At 42.7% G+C, this 17,537-nt stretch overlaps 1 protein-coding gene across 1 annotated transcript in view; it reads right to left on the bottom strand.

Annotated features, from left to right (window-relative positions):
- Positions 1-17,537, bottom strand: part of LOC125083389 (adhesion G protein-coupled receptor E2-like) — a 44,666-nt gene that overhangs the window by 13,201 nt on the left and 13,928 nt on the right. Inside the window, exons 6-15 of the mRNA XM_047699862.1 lie at positions 15,835-15,990; positions 15,114-15,278; positions 14,563-14,609; positions 14,350-14,427; positions 13,750-13,927; positions 2,994-3,101; positions 2,613-2,836; positions 2,230-2,409; positions 633-830; positions 122-357 (exon numbers count right to left, since the gene is read on the bottom strand). Of these exons, the coding sequence (XP_047555818.1) occupies positions 122-357; positions 633-830; positions 2,230-2,409; positions 2,613-2,836; positions 2,994-3,101; positions 13,750-13,927; positions 14,350-14,427; positions 14,563-14,609; positions 15,114-15,278; positions 15,835-15,990 (1,570 nt within the window). The remainder of the gene's footprint in view (positions 1-121; positions 358-632; positions 831-2,229; positions 2,410-2,612; positions 2,837-2,993; positions 3,102-13,749; positions 13,928-14,349; positions 14,428-14,562; positions 14,610-15,113; positions 15,279-15,834; positions 15,991-17,537) is intronic.

Here is a 17,537-nt window from a genome sequence, read left to right as displayed (position 1 = left end):
AGTCCTTGGAGTGGTTACTGACTCCTCTGTCTATCATGTTATGGTGGAATTAAATAGCTATTGGTTCTATGATGGCCATGGTCATGCTGGAGAAGATGAGGATGTGGGAATTTGTGTTTACCGGGTGGGTGTTCCGTACAGGTGAGGCCTAGATGCAGCAGAAATGGCCACAATTATAGCTGGGACTCCATAGCCCACAGGGAACATGAACTTCTTCATGATACTGCTCACACTGGAGTAGTTGACCACCGTCAGGTTACGCGCAGTGAGAAAGAGATTCAGACCCTCCAGCAGCATCCAGGTGAAGGAGGCCAGGTAGAGATAGTGTAGGGCACCTGCAATGATGGCACACAGCACCTGGGGGAGGAGAATGGTGTCACCAGGAAGGATCATCGAGGAGGAAGGTGACCCCAGGACCTGTCCCATGCTTTGCCATGAAGGAACTTTCATGTATATGGTCAAGTTGTTGGAAGAGGGTTTGTCTTCTAATTAATTAGTCAGTGTGAAATAGGCTACTTACTCTCTAACCTCCCCAGAGCCCAATGTCATTTCATTAAGGTGTCAGTGCAGCATGGCTCCATGAACTGGGCACCCCTAGGACAGCAGGAGCTCCTCTGTGACAGTGTTAGTACCTTGATCTCAGTCCGGTCAATGGCCATGAGGAAGATCAGGTGGGCCAGGAGGAGGCAGATTGAGAGCTGCAGGTGGAGCGAGGTGCTGGTGTTCTGGATGGTTTTGCACAGCAGGAAGGTGAGGGATGCCAGGAGGAGGCAGATCAGAGAGAGGCCCAGCCCCAGGTATGTGATCACAGCCAGCCCGGGATCCTTCTCCTGGGATCCAGCAAAGAGAAGCAAAAGGGACATCATAGTCACATTTCCCTAAATCTTCCATCTAAAAGTTTTAAATTTAATTTTAATTTTTGGTGTAGCCAAATCAGGAAAGAAGGAGGTAGGTAAACTTGTTATGTTATTGGATAAATTCCTACAGGTTTAGAATGCTAGAATTTTATGGAAATATGAATTGATTAACTCAGACCTTGGAAGAATTGAGGAATAAGAGTCCTTACTTAAGGCAGAACCCAGGGGAGGACCTGGGTGGCTCAGTGGGTTAAAGCCTCTGCCTTTGGCTCAGGTCATGATCCCAGGGTCCTGGGATCAAGCCCCACATTGGGTTATCTGCTCAGCAGGGAGCCTGCTTCCCTCTCTCTCTCTGCCTGCCTCTCTGCCTACTTGTGATCTCTGTCTGTCAAATAAATAAATAAAATCTTAAAAAAAGACAGAACCCAGGAACTCACAAGGGTTTATTTTACTTTACACATCAGGTAAGGAAGTCTTTGATGTGGTGATCCAGAGGAAGTAACTCACCTTGCTAAGGGAGCAGGCAAGCATTGTTCCTAACTCACTTGTACGCACTGGCTTTCTTGGCCCCTTTGCCTCTGTTATCACCAAATCTTCCTTTCTACAGCTCCTGAGAGCCACTTTCTACAGACTTCCTGTCCTGAAGACCCCTGTCATAAGCAGAAATCTAATTTGTCAATAATAGGTGTACACACACTTTCTTCTGGATTTTCAGTTAAATGCCATTTTAGGTGCTGCTGTGAAGGGATTATGCTGAAGGAATTCAGATCCTATGTCTCTGAGAGGGAGTTTATTGTGGGTGGGCCTGGTCTAATCAAGTTAGCTCTTAAAAGCTCTGGGCTCTTGGAGAAAAATGAGTTGAAGTTTTGAGAGCAATTGTGGTCAGGGAGCTCCTCCTGCTCATCTCTGAATAGAAATGCTGAGACGGATTGCATGGAGCACTGGGTGTGGTACAAAAACAATGAATACTGTTATGCTGAAAATAAATTAAAAAAATGATTAAAAAAAAAAAAGAAATGCTGAGACGCTGTGTGAGGGCTGCCAGAGAAGGAATGCATGCAGCCCCGAGGAGCTGAGCAAGGTCCCCTGCTCACAGCTACCCAGAAAATGGAACTCCAGCCCTATGACTGCAAAGAACTAAATCCTGCCAGCAACCAGGGAGCTCCCAGGAGGACCCTGAGCCACAGAGGACAATGCAGCTCTGGTCAATTTCAGGCTTGTAAGACTCAGAACAGACAACTCAGCCCCACGATGCCCAAGATGCCCCAAAGAAACCACAGATATAAATTTCTGTTTATTTAAAACCCCTACATATGAGGAAACATGTTACAGAGCAATAGGCATGGAATGCAGCCCCTTCCAGTGCTCTCACCTGCACATCATAGTGGGCCATGAGGACAGCAAAGCTGCTGAGATGGGTGCACTGGCAGGTGGTGCTGGTGTCTTCAGTGGTCACCATCCTGCATCCTGTGGTGGACCAATGACCATATCCATCCAGACTGTGCTCCCAGAAGACGCAGAACACCTTTTGCATTGGCCCAGGGGTCACTGACTGCAGGACGAGAATGTAGGTAGGAACTGGTGGTTCTGGTGTTCAGAAATGCTTATCCAAAGCTGGTTTGCAAAGGGCTTTCCTGAGGAATGATGCACCCATGGGGCAACCCCCTGAAACCTCAAGACTGAGCTAGGCAGCAAGGCTGTGCCCAGGACCTAGGCTCATTCCACACCCACAGCCTATCTCACCCCAACACTCACATGGTGAGAGAAGATGAAGGTGATGGGGGAGCTGAGGTTCTGGGTGTCCTTGTTGCTCATAAAGGCAGAGATGACATCTGAGAGCAGGACAGAGGAGACTTCTGGCAACACGCCCTTGTGTGCCCCATGCAGAACTGCCTGTTTCTCAGGCTCCAGGACCAGAGGGGCCTCTGCCAGCAACTTGCCCATCCCTGGAGTGGAGACGAGGCCCACCACAGAAGGACCTGCAGGATGAGGCCAATGTGATACCTTGGGGTGCCAATAGGGCCCCTTCCTCCTCAGATGGACTCTTTGTGGCTCCACTCTACCCCTGTTTCCCTTTAATTTTCAGTTTCTTGTTTGTCACATCCTTGGGCATCTTCCTCCCATTTCAGCCATTACCTGAGTCCTCAGATTCATGCACCACATCCCAATTCAGCATCATCTTCACCTGATTCTGCCTCAAGATGACAGTTTTATCTCCTTGCTCCCACACCTTCAGGGACAGGTCTATGAGATTACAGAGTTGTGTAAGGGAGATAGATTAGTATTTGTGACAGTAGTGGTTGATATAATACCATTCTATGTGTGTATATATGATGTATGTATAAAAATATTTCATGTATTACCTAAATCTATATATAAATACTTTATATGTAATATAAATACATACAGAAGTCATATATAGTATAAAATATAATGTTGAATATTATATAATTTATAGAATGCACATATAATATATGCATATAATATAACATATGAATGTTCTAGATCTAATATATATTATATATTAATAATAGTATTATTTGACACACATAATAACAATATTGCAAATATTTGGTATACATTATAATTTTATATATGTGTAAAATTTGAATTTATCAAGGGTTATAAGAGAATATTATCAGCAATTATTCAACAGTAGGTTAGATAACCTAGAAAAAATGAGAAAATTCCTAAGCAGTCACAAAACTACTAAAACTGACTTTTTAAAAAATTAAGTTTAATTAGCCAACATATCATAACATGTCATTAGTAAAACTGACTTTAGGTGAAACAGAAAATCAGGACAGACCTGCCGTAGGTAGAGACATTGTGTTGTTTATCAAAACCTTCCCTGAACAAAAAGCTCATGTTAGATGGTTTTGTTGCTGAATTCCATTTAAGGATGATATCATCCATTTAAAAGACTAATCCTTTGTAAACTCATCCATAAAGTAAAATAAAATAAAGTAAAATAATATAGGAAGAAATACTACCTATGAGGCCACCATTACCCTGCAAACAAAACTAAAGACATCACAAGAAAAAAAAAACAACTATAGACCAATCTTATATGAACATAGATGCTGAAAGAGTCAACAAAATATACAGAATAATTTTATTCAAGGGAGCTCAAGACTGTACTAGAAAACTGTTAACTGTGTTTATGGATGGGTGACTCAATATTGTTATGATGGCAATGGTCCCTGCAGAGATTTACGGAATCAGTGCCATCCCTATCAGGATTCCAAAGCAATTTTAGATATTTAAGTTTTTGTGGAAATGAAAAAGCTCAACCTAAAATTCACTTGAAGATGAAAAAAAAATTGGAGTACTTAATCTCCTAATTTCAAAACTGACTACCAACCTACAATAATCAGAACAGGAGGGCATTGGCATAAGGATAGGCATACAGATCAGTAAAATAGAGTTTAAAGTCCAGAAAGAAACCCATAAATCTATGGTTAAATAATTTCCAATAACTGGTGCCAAAGCCCTTCAATGGAAAAAGAAAAGTCTCTGTAACAAATGGTCCTGACACATCTGGCTATGCACACACAAAAGAAGGAAGCTGGAAACCTACCTCATACAACACACAAAAATTAATTCAAAACAGGTCAAAGACCTACATTAAAATTTTTTTAACTGGGTATTTACCCCAAAGATAAAGATGGAGTGAAAAGAAGGGCCATCTGTACCCCAATGTTCATAGTAGGAATGGACACAGTCGCCAAACCGTGGAAAGAAACAAGATGCCCTTCAACAGACAAATGGATAAGGAAGATGTGGTCCATATACACTATGGAGTATTATACCTCCATCAGAAAGGATGAATACCCAACTTTGTATCAACATGGACGGGACTGGAAGAGACTATGCTGAGTGAAATAAGTCAAGCAGAGAGAGTCCATTATCATATGGTTTCACTTATTTGTGGAGCATAACAAATAAAATGGACGAGATGGGGAGATGGAGAGGAGAAGGGAGTTGGGGGAAATTGGAGGGGGAGATGAACCACGAGAGACTATGGACTCTGAAAAACAATCTGAGGGTTTTGGCAGGTTCTGGGATAGGAGGTTGGGTGAGCCTGGTGGTGGGTATTATGGAGGGCACGTATTGCATGGAACACTGGGTGTGGTACATAAACAATGAATTCCAGTACACTGAAAAGAAATTAAAAAATAAATAAAAATTAAAAGCTTTTTAGAAATTTTTTTATTTTATTTTTAAATTAAAATTCAATTAATTAACATATAGTGTGTTAGTTTCAGCAGTAGAATTCAGTGATTCATCAGTTGTGTGTAATATCCAGTTCTCATTACATCAAGTGCCCTCTCTAATGCCCATCACCCAGTTATCCAATCAAAAAATTGCAAATGACAGTACAGACAAAAGATTGATATCCAGGATCTATAAAGAACTCCTCAAACTCAACACACACAAAACAGATAATCATATCAAAAAATGGGCAGAAGATATGAACAGACACTTCTCCAATGAAGACATACAAATGGCTATCAGACACATGAAAAAATGTTCATCATCACTAGCCATCAGGGAGATTCAAATTAAAACCACATTGAGATATCACCTTACACCAATTAGAATGGCCAAAATTAGCAAGACAGTAAACAACATGTGTTGGAAGGATGTGGAAAAAAGGGAACCCTCTTGCACTGTTGGTGGGAATGCAAGTTGGTGCAGCCACTTTGGAGAACAGTGTGGAGATTCCTCAAGAAATTAAAAATAGAGCTTCCCTATGACCCTGCCATTGCACTACTGGGTATTTACCCCAACGATACAGATGGAGTGAAAAGAAGGACCATCTGTACCCCAATGTTTATAGCGGCAATGGCCACAGTCGCCAAACTGTGGAAAGAACCAAGATGCCCTTCAACGGACGAATGGATAAGGAAGATGTGGTCCATATACACTATGGAGTATTATGCCTCCATCAGAAAGGATAAATACCCAACTTTTGTAGCAACATGGACAGGACTGGAAGAGATTAGGCTGAGTGAAATAAGTCAAGCAGAGAGAGTCAATTATCATATGGTTTCACTTATTTGTGGAGCATAACAAATAGCATGGAGGACATGGGGAGTTAGGAGATGGCAGTTGGGGGAAATTGGAAGGGGAGGTGAGCAATGAGAGACTATGGACTCTGAAAAACAATCTGAAGGGTTTGAAGAGGTCGGAGGGTGGGAGGTTGGGGGAACCAGGTGGTGGGTATTAGAGAGGGCACGGACTGCATGGAGCACTGGGTGTGGTACAAAAACAATGAATACTGTTATGCTGAAAATAAATTAAAAAATGATTAAACAAAAACAAAAACAACAACAACAAAAAATAAATAAAAATTAAACAAAAACAAAAACATGTGAACCAATATTCATAGTAGTACTATTCTCAATAATCAGAAGGTGGCAATAAGCTAAATGTCCATCAGTGGATGAAGGGTGAAATAAAAGGTGCTGCATCCATATGCAATGGAATATTATATAGCCATAAAAATAATGAAACACCTATAGATGCTACAACATGGATAAGACTTGAAAACATTATGCTAGGTGGAAGAAGACACATATTAAGCAACACAGTGTATGAGTCTCTCTATATGAAATGTCCAGAATAGGCACATCCATAGCAATAGAAAACAAACCAGTGGTGTCTAGGGGCTGGGGGAAGGGAGGAATGAGGAATGACTCCTGAGCAGGGGTACAATATTTGCATCAAGGATGATGAAAATATTTTAGAAATAGAGGCAATGATTGCAATTCTGTAAATATACTAAATGTCACTGAATGGGGGCACCTGCATGGCTCAGTGGGATGAGCATGGGACTCTTGGTTTTGTTCAGGTGATGATCTCAGGGTCATGGGATCGAGCCCCGCCTTGGGCTTGTGCTCAGCGGGAGTTTGCTTGAGGTTTCTCTCTCCTTCTTCCTCAGCCCCTCCCCTCTGCTCTTACTCTCTCTGTTTATAAAATCAATCAATCAATGTTAGAAAAATAAATGCCACTGCATAGTATGTTTTGCTTAAATGGTGAATTTTATGGTACATGAATTTTACCTGAAATAAAACAAATAAAACACTTAAATATCAGATAATATTAAATTCATATTATTCCAAGTTATATAAATTGTTTTCTTGGGAAGCCATTTCTATTTTATCTTAAATTCTTCTTTATCATCAATCCCTCTGTTCATAATTTATTCGTTATTAACATGTATATTATTTATAGTTTTATTTATTTATTTTTAAATTTTTCAGTGTTCCAAGATTCATTGTTTATGCACCACACGCAGTGCTCCATGTAATATCTACCCTCCTTAATACCTACCACCAGGGTCACCCAATCCCTCACCTCCTCCCTTCCAAAACCCTCAGTTTGTTTCTCAGAGTCCATAGTCTCTCATGTTTCATCTCCCGCTCTGATTTCCCCATTCACTTTTCCTTTAATTCTCCTAATGTCCCCCATGTTATTCCTTATGCTCCACAAGTTTAAGTGAAGCCATATGATAATTGACTCTCTCTGCTTGACTTATTACACTAAGTGTAATCTCCAGTCCCGATGTTTGATACAAATGTTGGGTATTCATCCTTTCTGATGGAGACATAATATTCCAATGTATATATGGACCATATATTAATTATCCATTTGTCTGTTAAAGGGCATCTTGGTTCTTTCCACAGTTTGGCGACTGTGGCCACTGCTGCTGTGAACATTGGGGTGCAGATGTTCTTTTAATACATCTGTATTTGGGGCAAATACCCAGTAGTGCAATTGCAGGGTCATAGGGTAGCTCAATTTTTTAATTTCTTAGGAATCTCCACACTGTTTTCCAAAGTGGCACACCAACTTGCATTCCCACTAATAGTGTAAGAGGGTTCCCCCTTCTCCACATTCTGTCTAACACTTCTTGTTTCCTGTCCTGATAATTTTGGCCATTCTAACTGGGGTAAGGTGGTATCCCAATGAGGTTTTGATTTGAATATCCCTGGTGGCTAATGATGATGAAAATTTTTTCATGTGTCTATTGGCCATTTGTATGTCTTCTTATTTTTTTAAAAATTTCTTTTCAGCGTAACATTATTCATTGTTTTTGCAACACACACAGTGCTCCATGCAATATGTGCCCTCCTTAATACTCACCACCTGGCTCCCCCAACCTCCCATCTCCCACCCCTTCAAAACCCTCAGATTGTTTTTCAGAGTCCATAGTCTCTCATGGTTCACCTCCCCTTCCAATTTCCCTCAGTGCCCTTCTCCTCTCCATCACCCCATCTCCTCCATGCTATTTGTTATGCTCCACAAATAAGTGAAACCATATAATTGACTCTCTCTGCTTGACTTATTTCACTCAGCATAATCTCTTCCAGTCCGGTCCATGTTGCTACAAAAGTTGGGGATTCATCCTTTCTGATGGAGGCATAATACTCCATAGTGTATATGGACCACATCTTCCTTATCCATTCATCCATTGAAGGGCATCTTGGTTCTTTGTACAGTTTGGCGACTGTGGCCATCACTGCTATAAACATTGGGGTACAGATGGCCCTTCTTTTCACTCCATCTGTATCTTTGGGATAAAAACCCAGTAGTGCAATTGTAGGGTCATAGGGAAGCTCTATTTTTAATTTTTTGAGGAATCTCCACACTGTTTTCCAAAGTGGCTGCACCAACTTGCATTCCCACCAACAGTGTAAGAGGGTTCCTCTTTCTCCACATCCTCTCCAACACATGTTGTCTCCTGTCTTGCTAATTTTGGCCATTCTTTTTTTTTTTGTTGTTGCTTCTATTACTTTTTTTAAAATTATTTTTTATTTTTTAAATCATTTTTAAAATTTATTTTCAACATAACAGTATTCATTGTTTTTGTACCACACCCAGTGCTCCATGCAGTCCTTGCCCTCTCTAATACCTACCACCTGGTTCCCCCAACCTCCCACCCTCCGACCTCTTCAAACCCTTCAGATTGTTTTTCAGAGTCCATAGTCTCTCATGGTTCACCTCCCCTTCCAATTTCCCTCAACTCCCTTCTCCTCTCTAACTCCCCTTGTCCTCCATGCTATTTGTTATGCTCCACAAATAAGTGAAATCATACGAAAATTGACTCTCTCTGCTTGACTTATTTCACTCAGCATAATCTCTTCCAGTCCCATCCATGTTGCTACTAAAGTTGGGGATTCATCCTTTCTGATGGAGGCATAATACTCCATAGTGTATATGGACCACATCTTCCTTATCCATTCGTCCGTTGAAGGGCATCTTGGTTCTTTCCACAGTTTGGCAACCGTGGCCATTGCTCCTATAAACATTGGGGTACAGATGGCCCTTCTTTTCACTCCATCTGTATCGTTGGGGTAAATACCCAGTAGTGCAATGGCAGGGTCATAGGGAAGCTCTATTTTTAATTTCTTGAGGAATCTCCACACTGTTCTCCAAAGAGGCTGCACCAACTTGCATTCCCACCAACAGTGCAAGAGAGTTCCCCTTTCTCCACATCCCCTCCAACACATGTTGTTTCCTGTCTTGCTAACTTTGGCCATTCTAACTGGTGTAAGGTGATATCTCAATGTGGTTTTAATTTGAATCTCCCTGATGGCTAGTGATGATGAACATTTTTTCATGTGTCTGATAGCCATTTGTATGTCTTCATTGGAGAAGTGTCTGTTCATACCTTCGGCCCAGTTTTTGATATGATTATCTGTTTTGTGTGTATTGAGTTTGAGGAGTTCTTTATAGATCCTGGATATCAACCTTTTGTCTGTACTGTCATTGCAAATATCTTCTCCCATTCCATGGGTTGCCTCTTTGTTTTCTTGACTGTTTCCTTTGCTGTTTCTATTACTTTTAATAAATTTTTTAAAAATTCATTTTCAGCATAACAGTATTCATTGTTTTTGCACCACACCCAGTGCTCCATGCAATCCGTGCCCTCTACAATACCCACCACCTGGTTCCTCCAACCTCCTACTCCCTGCCCCTTCAAAACCCTCAGATTGTTTTTCAGAGTCCATAGTCTGTCATGGTTCACCTCCCTTTCCAACTTCCCTCAACTCTCTTCTCTCTAACTCTCCTTGTCCTCCATGCTATTTGTTATGCTCCACAAATAGGTGAAACCATATGATAAATGACTCTCTTTGCTTGACTTATTTCACTCGGCAGAATCTCTTCCAGTCCCGTCCATGTTGCTACAAAAGTTGGGTATTCATCCTTTCTGATGGAGGCATAATACTCCATAGTGTATATGGACCACATCTTCCTTATCCATTCGTCTGTTGAAGGGCATCTTGGTTCTTTGTACAGTTTGGCGACCGTGGCCATTGCTGCTATAAACATTGGGGTACAGATGGCCCTTCTTTTCACTCCATCTGTATCATTGGGGTAAATACCCAGTAGTGCAATTGCAGGGTCACAGGGAAGCTCTATTTTTAGTTTTTTGAGGAATCTCCACACTGTTTTCCAAGTGGCTGCACCAACTTGCATTCCCACCAACAGTGTAAGAGGGTTCCACTTTCTCCCCATTCTCTCCAACACATGTTGTTTCCTGTCTTGCTAATTTTGGCCATTCTAATTGGTGTCAGGTGGTATCTCAATGTGGTTTTAATTTGAATCCCCCTGATGGCTAGTGATGATGAACATTTTTTCATGTGTCTGATAGCCATTTGTATGTCTTCATTAGAGAAGTGTCTGTTCATATCTTCTGCCTTTTTTTGGTATGATTGTCTGTTTTGTGTGTGTTGAGTTTGAGGAGTTCTTTATAGATCCTGGATATCAACCTTTTGTCTGTACTGTCATTTGCAAATGGCTTCTCCCATTCTGTGGGTTGCCTCTTTGATTTGTTGATTGTTTCCTTTGCTGTACAGAAGCTTTTGATCTTGATGAAGTCCCAAAAATTCATTTTTACTTCTGTTTTCTTTGCCTTTGGAGACATAACTTGAAAGAAGTTGCAGTGGCTGACTACTAGAACTCATACAGCAATTCAGTAATGTGGAAGGATACAAAGTCAATGTACAGAAATCAGTGGCTTTCTTATACACTAACAATGAAAATACAGAAAGGGAAATTAGAGAATTGATTCCATTTACTATAGCACAAAGAACCATAAGATACCTGGGAATAAACCTAACCAAAGAAGTAAAGGATCTGTACTCCAGGAATTACAGAACACTCATGAAAGAAATTGAAGAAGACACAAAAAGATGGAAGACCATTCCATGCTCTTGGATCAGAAGAATAAACATTGTTAAAATGTCTCTACTGCCTAGAGCAATCTATACTTTTAATGCCATTCCAATCAAAATTCCACCGGTATTTTTCAAAGAGCAGGAGCAAACAATCCTAAAATTTGTATGGAATCAGAAGAGACCCCAAATCACTAAGGAAATGTGAAAAACAAAAATAAAACTGGGGGCATCACGTTACCTGATTTCAAGCTTTACTACAAAGCTGTGATCACCAAGACAGCATGGTACTGGCATAAAAACAGACACATAGACCAGTGGAACAGAGTAGAGAGCCCAGATTTGGACCCTCAACTCTATGGTCAAATAATCTTCGACAAAACAGGAAAAAATATGCAGTGGAAAAAAGACAGCCCCTTCAATAAATGGTGCTGGAAAAATTGGACAGCTATATGTAGAAGAATGAAACTCGACCATTCTCTTACACCGCACACAAAGATAAACTCAAAATGGATAAAAGACCTCAACGTGAGACAGGAATCCATCAGAATCCTAGAGGAGAACATAGGCAGTAACTTCTTCGATATCAGCCACAGCAACTTCTTTCAAGATATGTCTCCAAAGGCAAAGGAAACAAAAGCGAAAATGAACTTTTGGGACTTCATCAAGATCAAAAGCTTCTGCACAGCAAAGGAAACAGTCAAGAAAACAAAGAGGAAACCCACGGAATGGGAGAAGCCATTTGTAAAGGACAGTACAGACAAGAGGTTGATATCCATTTGTATGTCTTCTTTGGAGAAGTGTCTCTTTATGTCTTCTTTTTTTTGTCGTGATTATCTGTTTTGTGTGTGTTGAGTTGGAGGATTACTTTATAGATCTTGAATATCAAACCTTTGTCTGTAGTGTCATTTGTGAATATCTTCTCCCATTCTGTGGGTTGCCTCTTTGTTTTGTTGACTGTTTTCTTTGCTGTGGAGAAGATTTTCATCTTGATGAAGTCCCAAAAGTTCATTTTTGGTTTTGTTTCCTTTGTCTTTAGAGGCATGTCATGAAAGAAGTTGCTGTGGCTAATGTCAAAGAGTTTACTGCCTATGTTATTCTCTGGAATTTTGATAGATTCCTGCCTCATGTTGAGGTCTTTCATTTATTTTGAGTTTAACTTTGTAATGGTGTAAAGAATGGTCAAGTTTCATTCTTCTATACATAGGTATCCAATTTTCCCAGCACCATTTATTGAAGAGACTGTCTTTTCCCCACTGGATATTTTTTCCTGCTTTGTTGATTATTTGAGCATAGATTTTCATTTCTTGTTTTGTTGAGATACAATTGACATTAGTTTCATCTTTACAACATAATGATTTGTTATTTATTTATATTGGAAAATGATTACCACAGGAAGCCTTGTTAATTTCTGGCACCACAAATAGTTATAAATTATTTTTCCTGAGATGAGAACTTCCTAGGTTTAAATTTTTATTAACATATAATATATTATTTACTCCAGTGGTACAGGTCTGTGATTCATCAGGCTAACACATTTCACAGCACTCACCATAGCACATACCCTCCCTAATGTCCATGACCAAGCCACCCTATCCCTACGCCCCCACCCCCCAGCAACCCTCAGTTTGTTTTGTGAGATTAAGAGTGTCTTATGGTTTGCCTCCTTCCTGATCCCATCTTGTTGAAATTTTTCCTTCCCTACCCCCCACTACCCCCACTCTGCCTCTCAAATTCCTCATATAGGGGCACCTGGGTGGCTCAGTGGGTTAAGGCCTCTGCCTTCAGCTCAGGTCATGATCCCAGGTCCTGGGATCGAGCCCCGCATGGGGCTCTCTGCTCGGCAGGGAGCCTGCTTCCTCCTTTCTCTCTGCCTGCCTCTCTGCCTACTTGTGATCTCTGTCTGTCAAATAAATAAAAAAATTCCTCATATCACAGAGATTATATGATAATTGTCCTTATCTGATTGACTTATTTCACTCAGCATAACACCCTCTAGTTCCTTTCATGTCGTTTCAAATGGCAGGATTTCAATTCTTTTCATGGCTGCATAGTATTCCATCACATATATATATACCACATCTTCTTTATCCATTCATCTGTTGATTGACACCTAGTCTCTTTCCATAGTTTGGCTATTGTGGACATTGGTGCTGTAAACGTTTGGGTGCATGTGCCCATTTGGATCACTACATTTGTATCTTTAGGGTAAATACCCAGTAGTGTGATTGCTGTGTCATAGGGTAGCTCTATTTTCAACGTTTTGGTCAAGATTTACTCTTGTAGCAACTTTGAAATATGTAACATAGTATTATTTACTATAGTCACATGGTACCTTACATACCATCACTTATTTATTTTATATCTTTGACCCCCTTCACCCATTTGGCCTGCTGATCTACCCCCACACACCTCACAAGCACCCCACTAACCCCCATCTATGGCAACCACCCATCTGTACCTCGTGTTTGTGTTTTATTTATTTATTTTTCAAAGATTCCACATATAAGTGAGATCACCCAGAATTTGTCCTTCTCTGACTTATTTTACTTAGCATAATTTATTCATTTCTTTTTAATCACTTATTTTAATTTGTTTATGAGTATAATACTGAGATACAAGCATGGTCACACATTCCAGTGAGGCTGGGGAACAAATGTGGGAGAACAGGCAGAGCAGAGCCTGGGGCAGACCCCAGTACTTACCTGTGCCTGCAGATGCATTGAAGGTCAATGTCCCATTGGGCAGGGCCTGGCTTAGGTTTCTCAGCACATTCTCCAGGCCAGCGAGCAGGTTCGTGGCCACACAGTGTTGCTTTGAGCGGGGCAGGGCCTCCAGGTCCTCAGGGGTCTGCAGCAGCTCATCCACCCCCTGTATGACATCCTGGGGGAAAGCAGACACAGAAGTAGTGCATCACGGGCCTGACAGACTGCATGAAGAGGCTGTCCACTTAGCTTCAAAGTAAAGGTCCTAGAGACTATCTGTTTGGGGGAAAAGGTGACACTGTTTGGGATTTCCTGGGATTGCCCCTGGAATCCAGCCACTCACGGTCCATCCTGCTCATGAATGCCAAGGATGACATAAATCCAATTTCCATAAAAGTAAGATGAAAGGTTGTTAGTCGGTGCAGGTGGGTGTCTAATGGTGAGTACAAATACCTGGATGTCTGCTCTTCCCACCCACCTCAGGAGAAGCAGTGCCTCAGGGAGGCCACCATTGTGTTGGGGGTGACTCTTTCCACACCAAGGCTCTCCTGGGCCTTCATGAGATGCCTCCAACTTGTCTCCCCTGGATTCTGACCTTACCTGGATGGTGTCCTGGACAAAGGCTGGTATGAAATTTCTGCCCAGATCTTCGAATCTTTTAAAGAAGCGGGAGAGTCTCTGGGGAGAGGGAAGATGAGGAAGTCAGAGATCCTCAATATGGGTGTGGAATCTTGGGGAAAATGGCAACCAGGAGGGGTGGGGGGGCTTTGAGGAAGGATTTCCTGTCTCCTAGTCCCTGCTGGGGCCACTCACCTGGCTCTTGATTCCACGGGGTGGGTTCCAGGTGGGGAAAAAGATGCCTGCAGGGGACAACAGCAGCTCATTAGGTGTGAAAGCATGTGTGTGTGTGTGTGTGTGTGTGTGTGTTAGGGGAAGGGGCCTGGGGTCAGGTCAGGCCAGGGACTTTCCCAGGTGGTCATTTGGTATTCAGGTACCCTAGTTTGGGTATAGAAGCATCAGGAAGACCTCACTGACTCCTCCCTGGTGAGTGGGTACCTTTTCTTATTCACACCGAGGTGTGCTATGGGTGAATGTGGTGCCTAGATGCTCAGCTGCCCAGATATGGATGGAATGCGCCTGAATTCTCCCTGTCTTCAGCTCCAGTTTTCTCAGCCTCCCTGGGCAGCTTTTAGCCAGGGTGGGGACAACATGGCAATATGTGTCCCAGCCTGAGCATTTGGACAAAGACCACAGTGGGTCTTCTCGGGAACCACATTCAGGGAATATACCATATTTCCCAACCAGGATGCTGTCTGGCTCCCAGTGACAGCTTTTGTTTTAATTCCCTCAGGGCAACTGCTCACCTGCTTGTCCCCGATATCTCCCACTGCTATCTAGTCTAGATGGGAGCCCCTTCTCATCACCCAATTCTCCATGTTTGTATGGGGGTGCCTCCATGTTATTCTGCTTAGACTCCACACAACATCCTTCTGGGTCCTGGTCATCTGGTCGTCTCTCAGGATCAGGAACTGAAATTATTTGGGAGAGTCAGGGTAAGCCTTGTGCAGGGAGACAGAGTCCAAGCAGCTGAGAAGGGGGTTCAGGATGCTGAAATTGTTGGCCAGGGAGAGCACAGACCCAGGAAACAGGGCTGGCCCTCCCATCTTCCCCTTGTAGTGTTTCTGGATGGGGTCCCTGGGTCCAACATGGCCCAAAAGATCTGAGAGTTTTCCTGGCATGGCCAAGCCCAAGTGGGCTCTGGTGGGAAAGTCTCATCCTCACAGTCACTGATGATGGTGAAGTGGAGGGATTTTCCTCTAGAAACTGTGCTGTGAGCTACTGAAATATCTTGAGTGCCATCTTTTTTTTTGTTTTAAATGTCACAAAAGTAAAATGCCAAAGAGCAAGGGGGATTCTTTGAACTTCCATAAGTGACCCTCTACAGAGAGTTCTGAGCCTTGCGGTTCAAAGAGGTACAGATGTCTGGGTAGGTGCTGAAGATGGTTCTCTGATGCCTGGAGAAAGTGTGCTGAGTGACTCCAAACCTCATGGAGGAGGAGATGGAAGACACAAGTGGATTCTTACCTTGACATGTGTTCTCACTCTCATTCCTGAATGTTCTTGCCCCGGAAACAAGCTTGTAACCTGGAATGCATGTGCAGTAGTAGCTCCCCTCTGTGTTCTGGCAGTCTGCAAATTTCCCACAGGACACTGTCGATTTGGGACCACACTCGTTGATGTCTGGAAAACAATAGGGCAAAGGGTCACCTCCCAAAGATGTGAGTTCCCATAGGGCAGAGACCCAGCCTCCAGCCTGACTCAGCCATAGGTACTGGAGAGAACTCAGCTTGCAGGTGGCATTCCTGGGGCAGGTCTGAGCTGGAGACAGCTGCTCCAAATGCCTGCTCACTGCTCCACTCATCTTTGCTCTTGGCTGGGCCTGAGGGCACCTAGATTCAGATACTCTGCTGTGCCATCATGGGGGCTGGAAGGAGGTCAGCATACCCTTCTGCAGGTGTTGTGGGGTGGACTGAGGCACCGAATCTCTGCTTGCACTACTGGGGATCTGGGGGTGGGCTCCAGTTAGTGTGACAGTGGCACTGAAGGCCACTCTCGATGCTGAGTCAGTGAAGGGAGTCTTGGCTGGATTCTGTGCAGAGTAACACTCTTTCCTACCTGAGGGTAAAGCCAAGTGGTCTGGCCACTGCCCATTGGCAGCTTCCACCTCCCATTACTCACGGTGGCCCAAGATACCCCCACTGCCTCAGGCTCCCAATGTCAGGTACTTTTTTTTTTTATCTCCCAGGATATTTCTGTGGAAGTTATACTATCTCTGCTTCTGAAGGATGTCCCCTCTTGTCAGAGACATTGGGAGTGTGAAATGAACCTGCACAAAGTTCTTCACAGCTGAGTCATTGGTGATGTCTTCTGGCATCTTATCTCTCCCTATTTTTTATTTTTATTTTTTTTTTAAAGATTTTATTTATTTATTTGACAGAGAGAGATCACAAGTAGATGGAGAGGCAGGCAGAGAGAGAGAGAGGGAAGCAGGATCTCTGCCGAGCAGAGAACCCGATGCGGGACTCGATCCCAGGACCCTGAGATCATGACCTGAGCCGAAGGCAGCGGCTTAACCCACTGAGCCACCCAGGCGCCCTCTCCCTATTTTTTAAACATGACTGAAAAGATGTCTGTTAGCCAGGTCCTCTTTGAGTAGCTCAGGGAGCTAAGGCTGGACACTGTCAGCTAAAAATAGCAACAGTTTTATAAGAACCATGGACATCAAAATGGAGGCACAGAATATTTGGTCCTGTACATTCCAAAACATTCAAAGTTTCTTCTCTGCACCTGTGGACATTCCTTCTAAGACCCCAGACCAGGCTGTGGGTGTCAGTACCAGGACACAACAGGATGTTGGAAGACACACATTCATTCATGTTCACCCCCACCTGTGCAATGGGACTGCCCTCCTCTCTTCTCAGATGGTGACAATGGCAAGAGAACTATCTCCAGTGTTGTGGGTTGGGGTGGAGTTGAGTGGGGGTTGATTGAGAAGGAGGTGCAAGGTGTGGAAGGCATGAGGACAGGAAACTCCTCAACCAGACAGACATGATTCCAGAAAGGAGCTGAGAAGTTACATTAGTGGTAGGATCTCCTTGTCATACTCACTCAGTCAGAAGTCTCCATAAGACACACATGCAAATGCACCAAAGCTGGCTAATAGTCATAACATCTCTTTTTAAAAGTCTGATAGCATCTTTTCCCCAAGTACTAAATGACACATGGAT

Source organism: Lutra lutra, chromosome 1 (assembly GCF_902655055.1).
Source record: "Lutra lutra chromosome 1, mLutLut1.2, whole genome shotgun sequence".
In the NCBI taxonomy this organism is placed as follows: domain Eukaryota; kingdom Metazoa; phylum Chordata; class Mammalia; order Carnivora; family Mustelidae; genus Lutra; species Lutra lutra.
The sequence above is the reverse complement of the archived record's forward strand: the minus strand, read 5'-3'. Positions and strand labels throughout refer to the sequence as shown.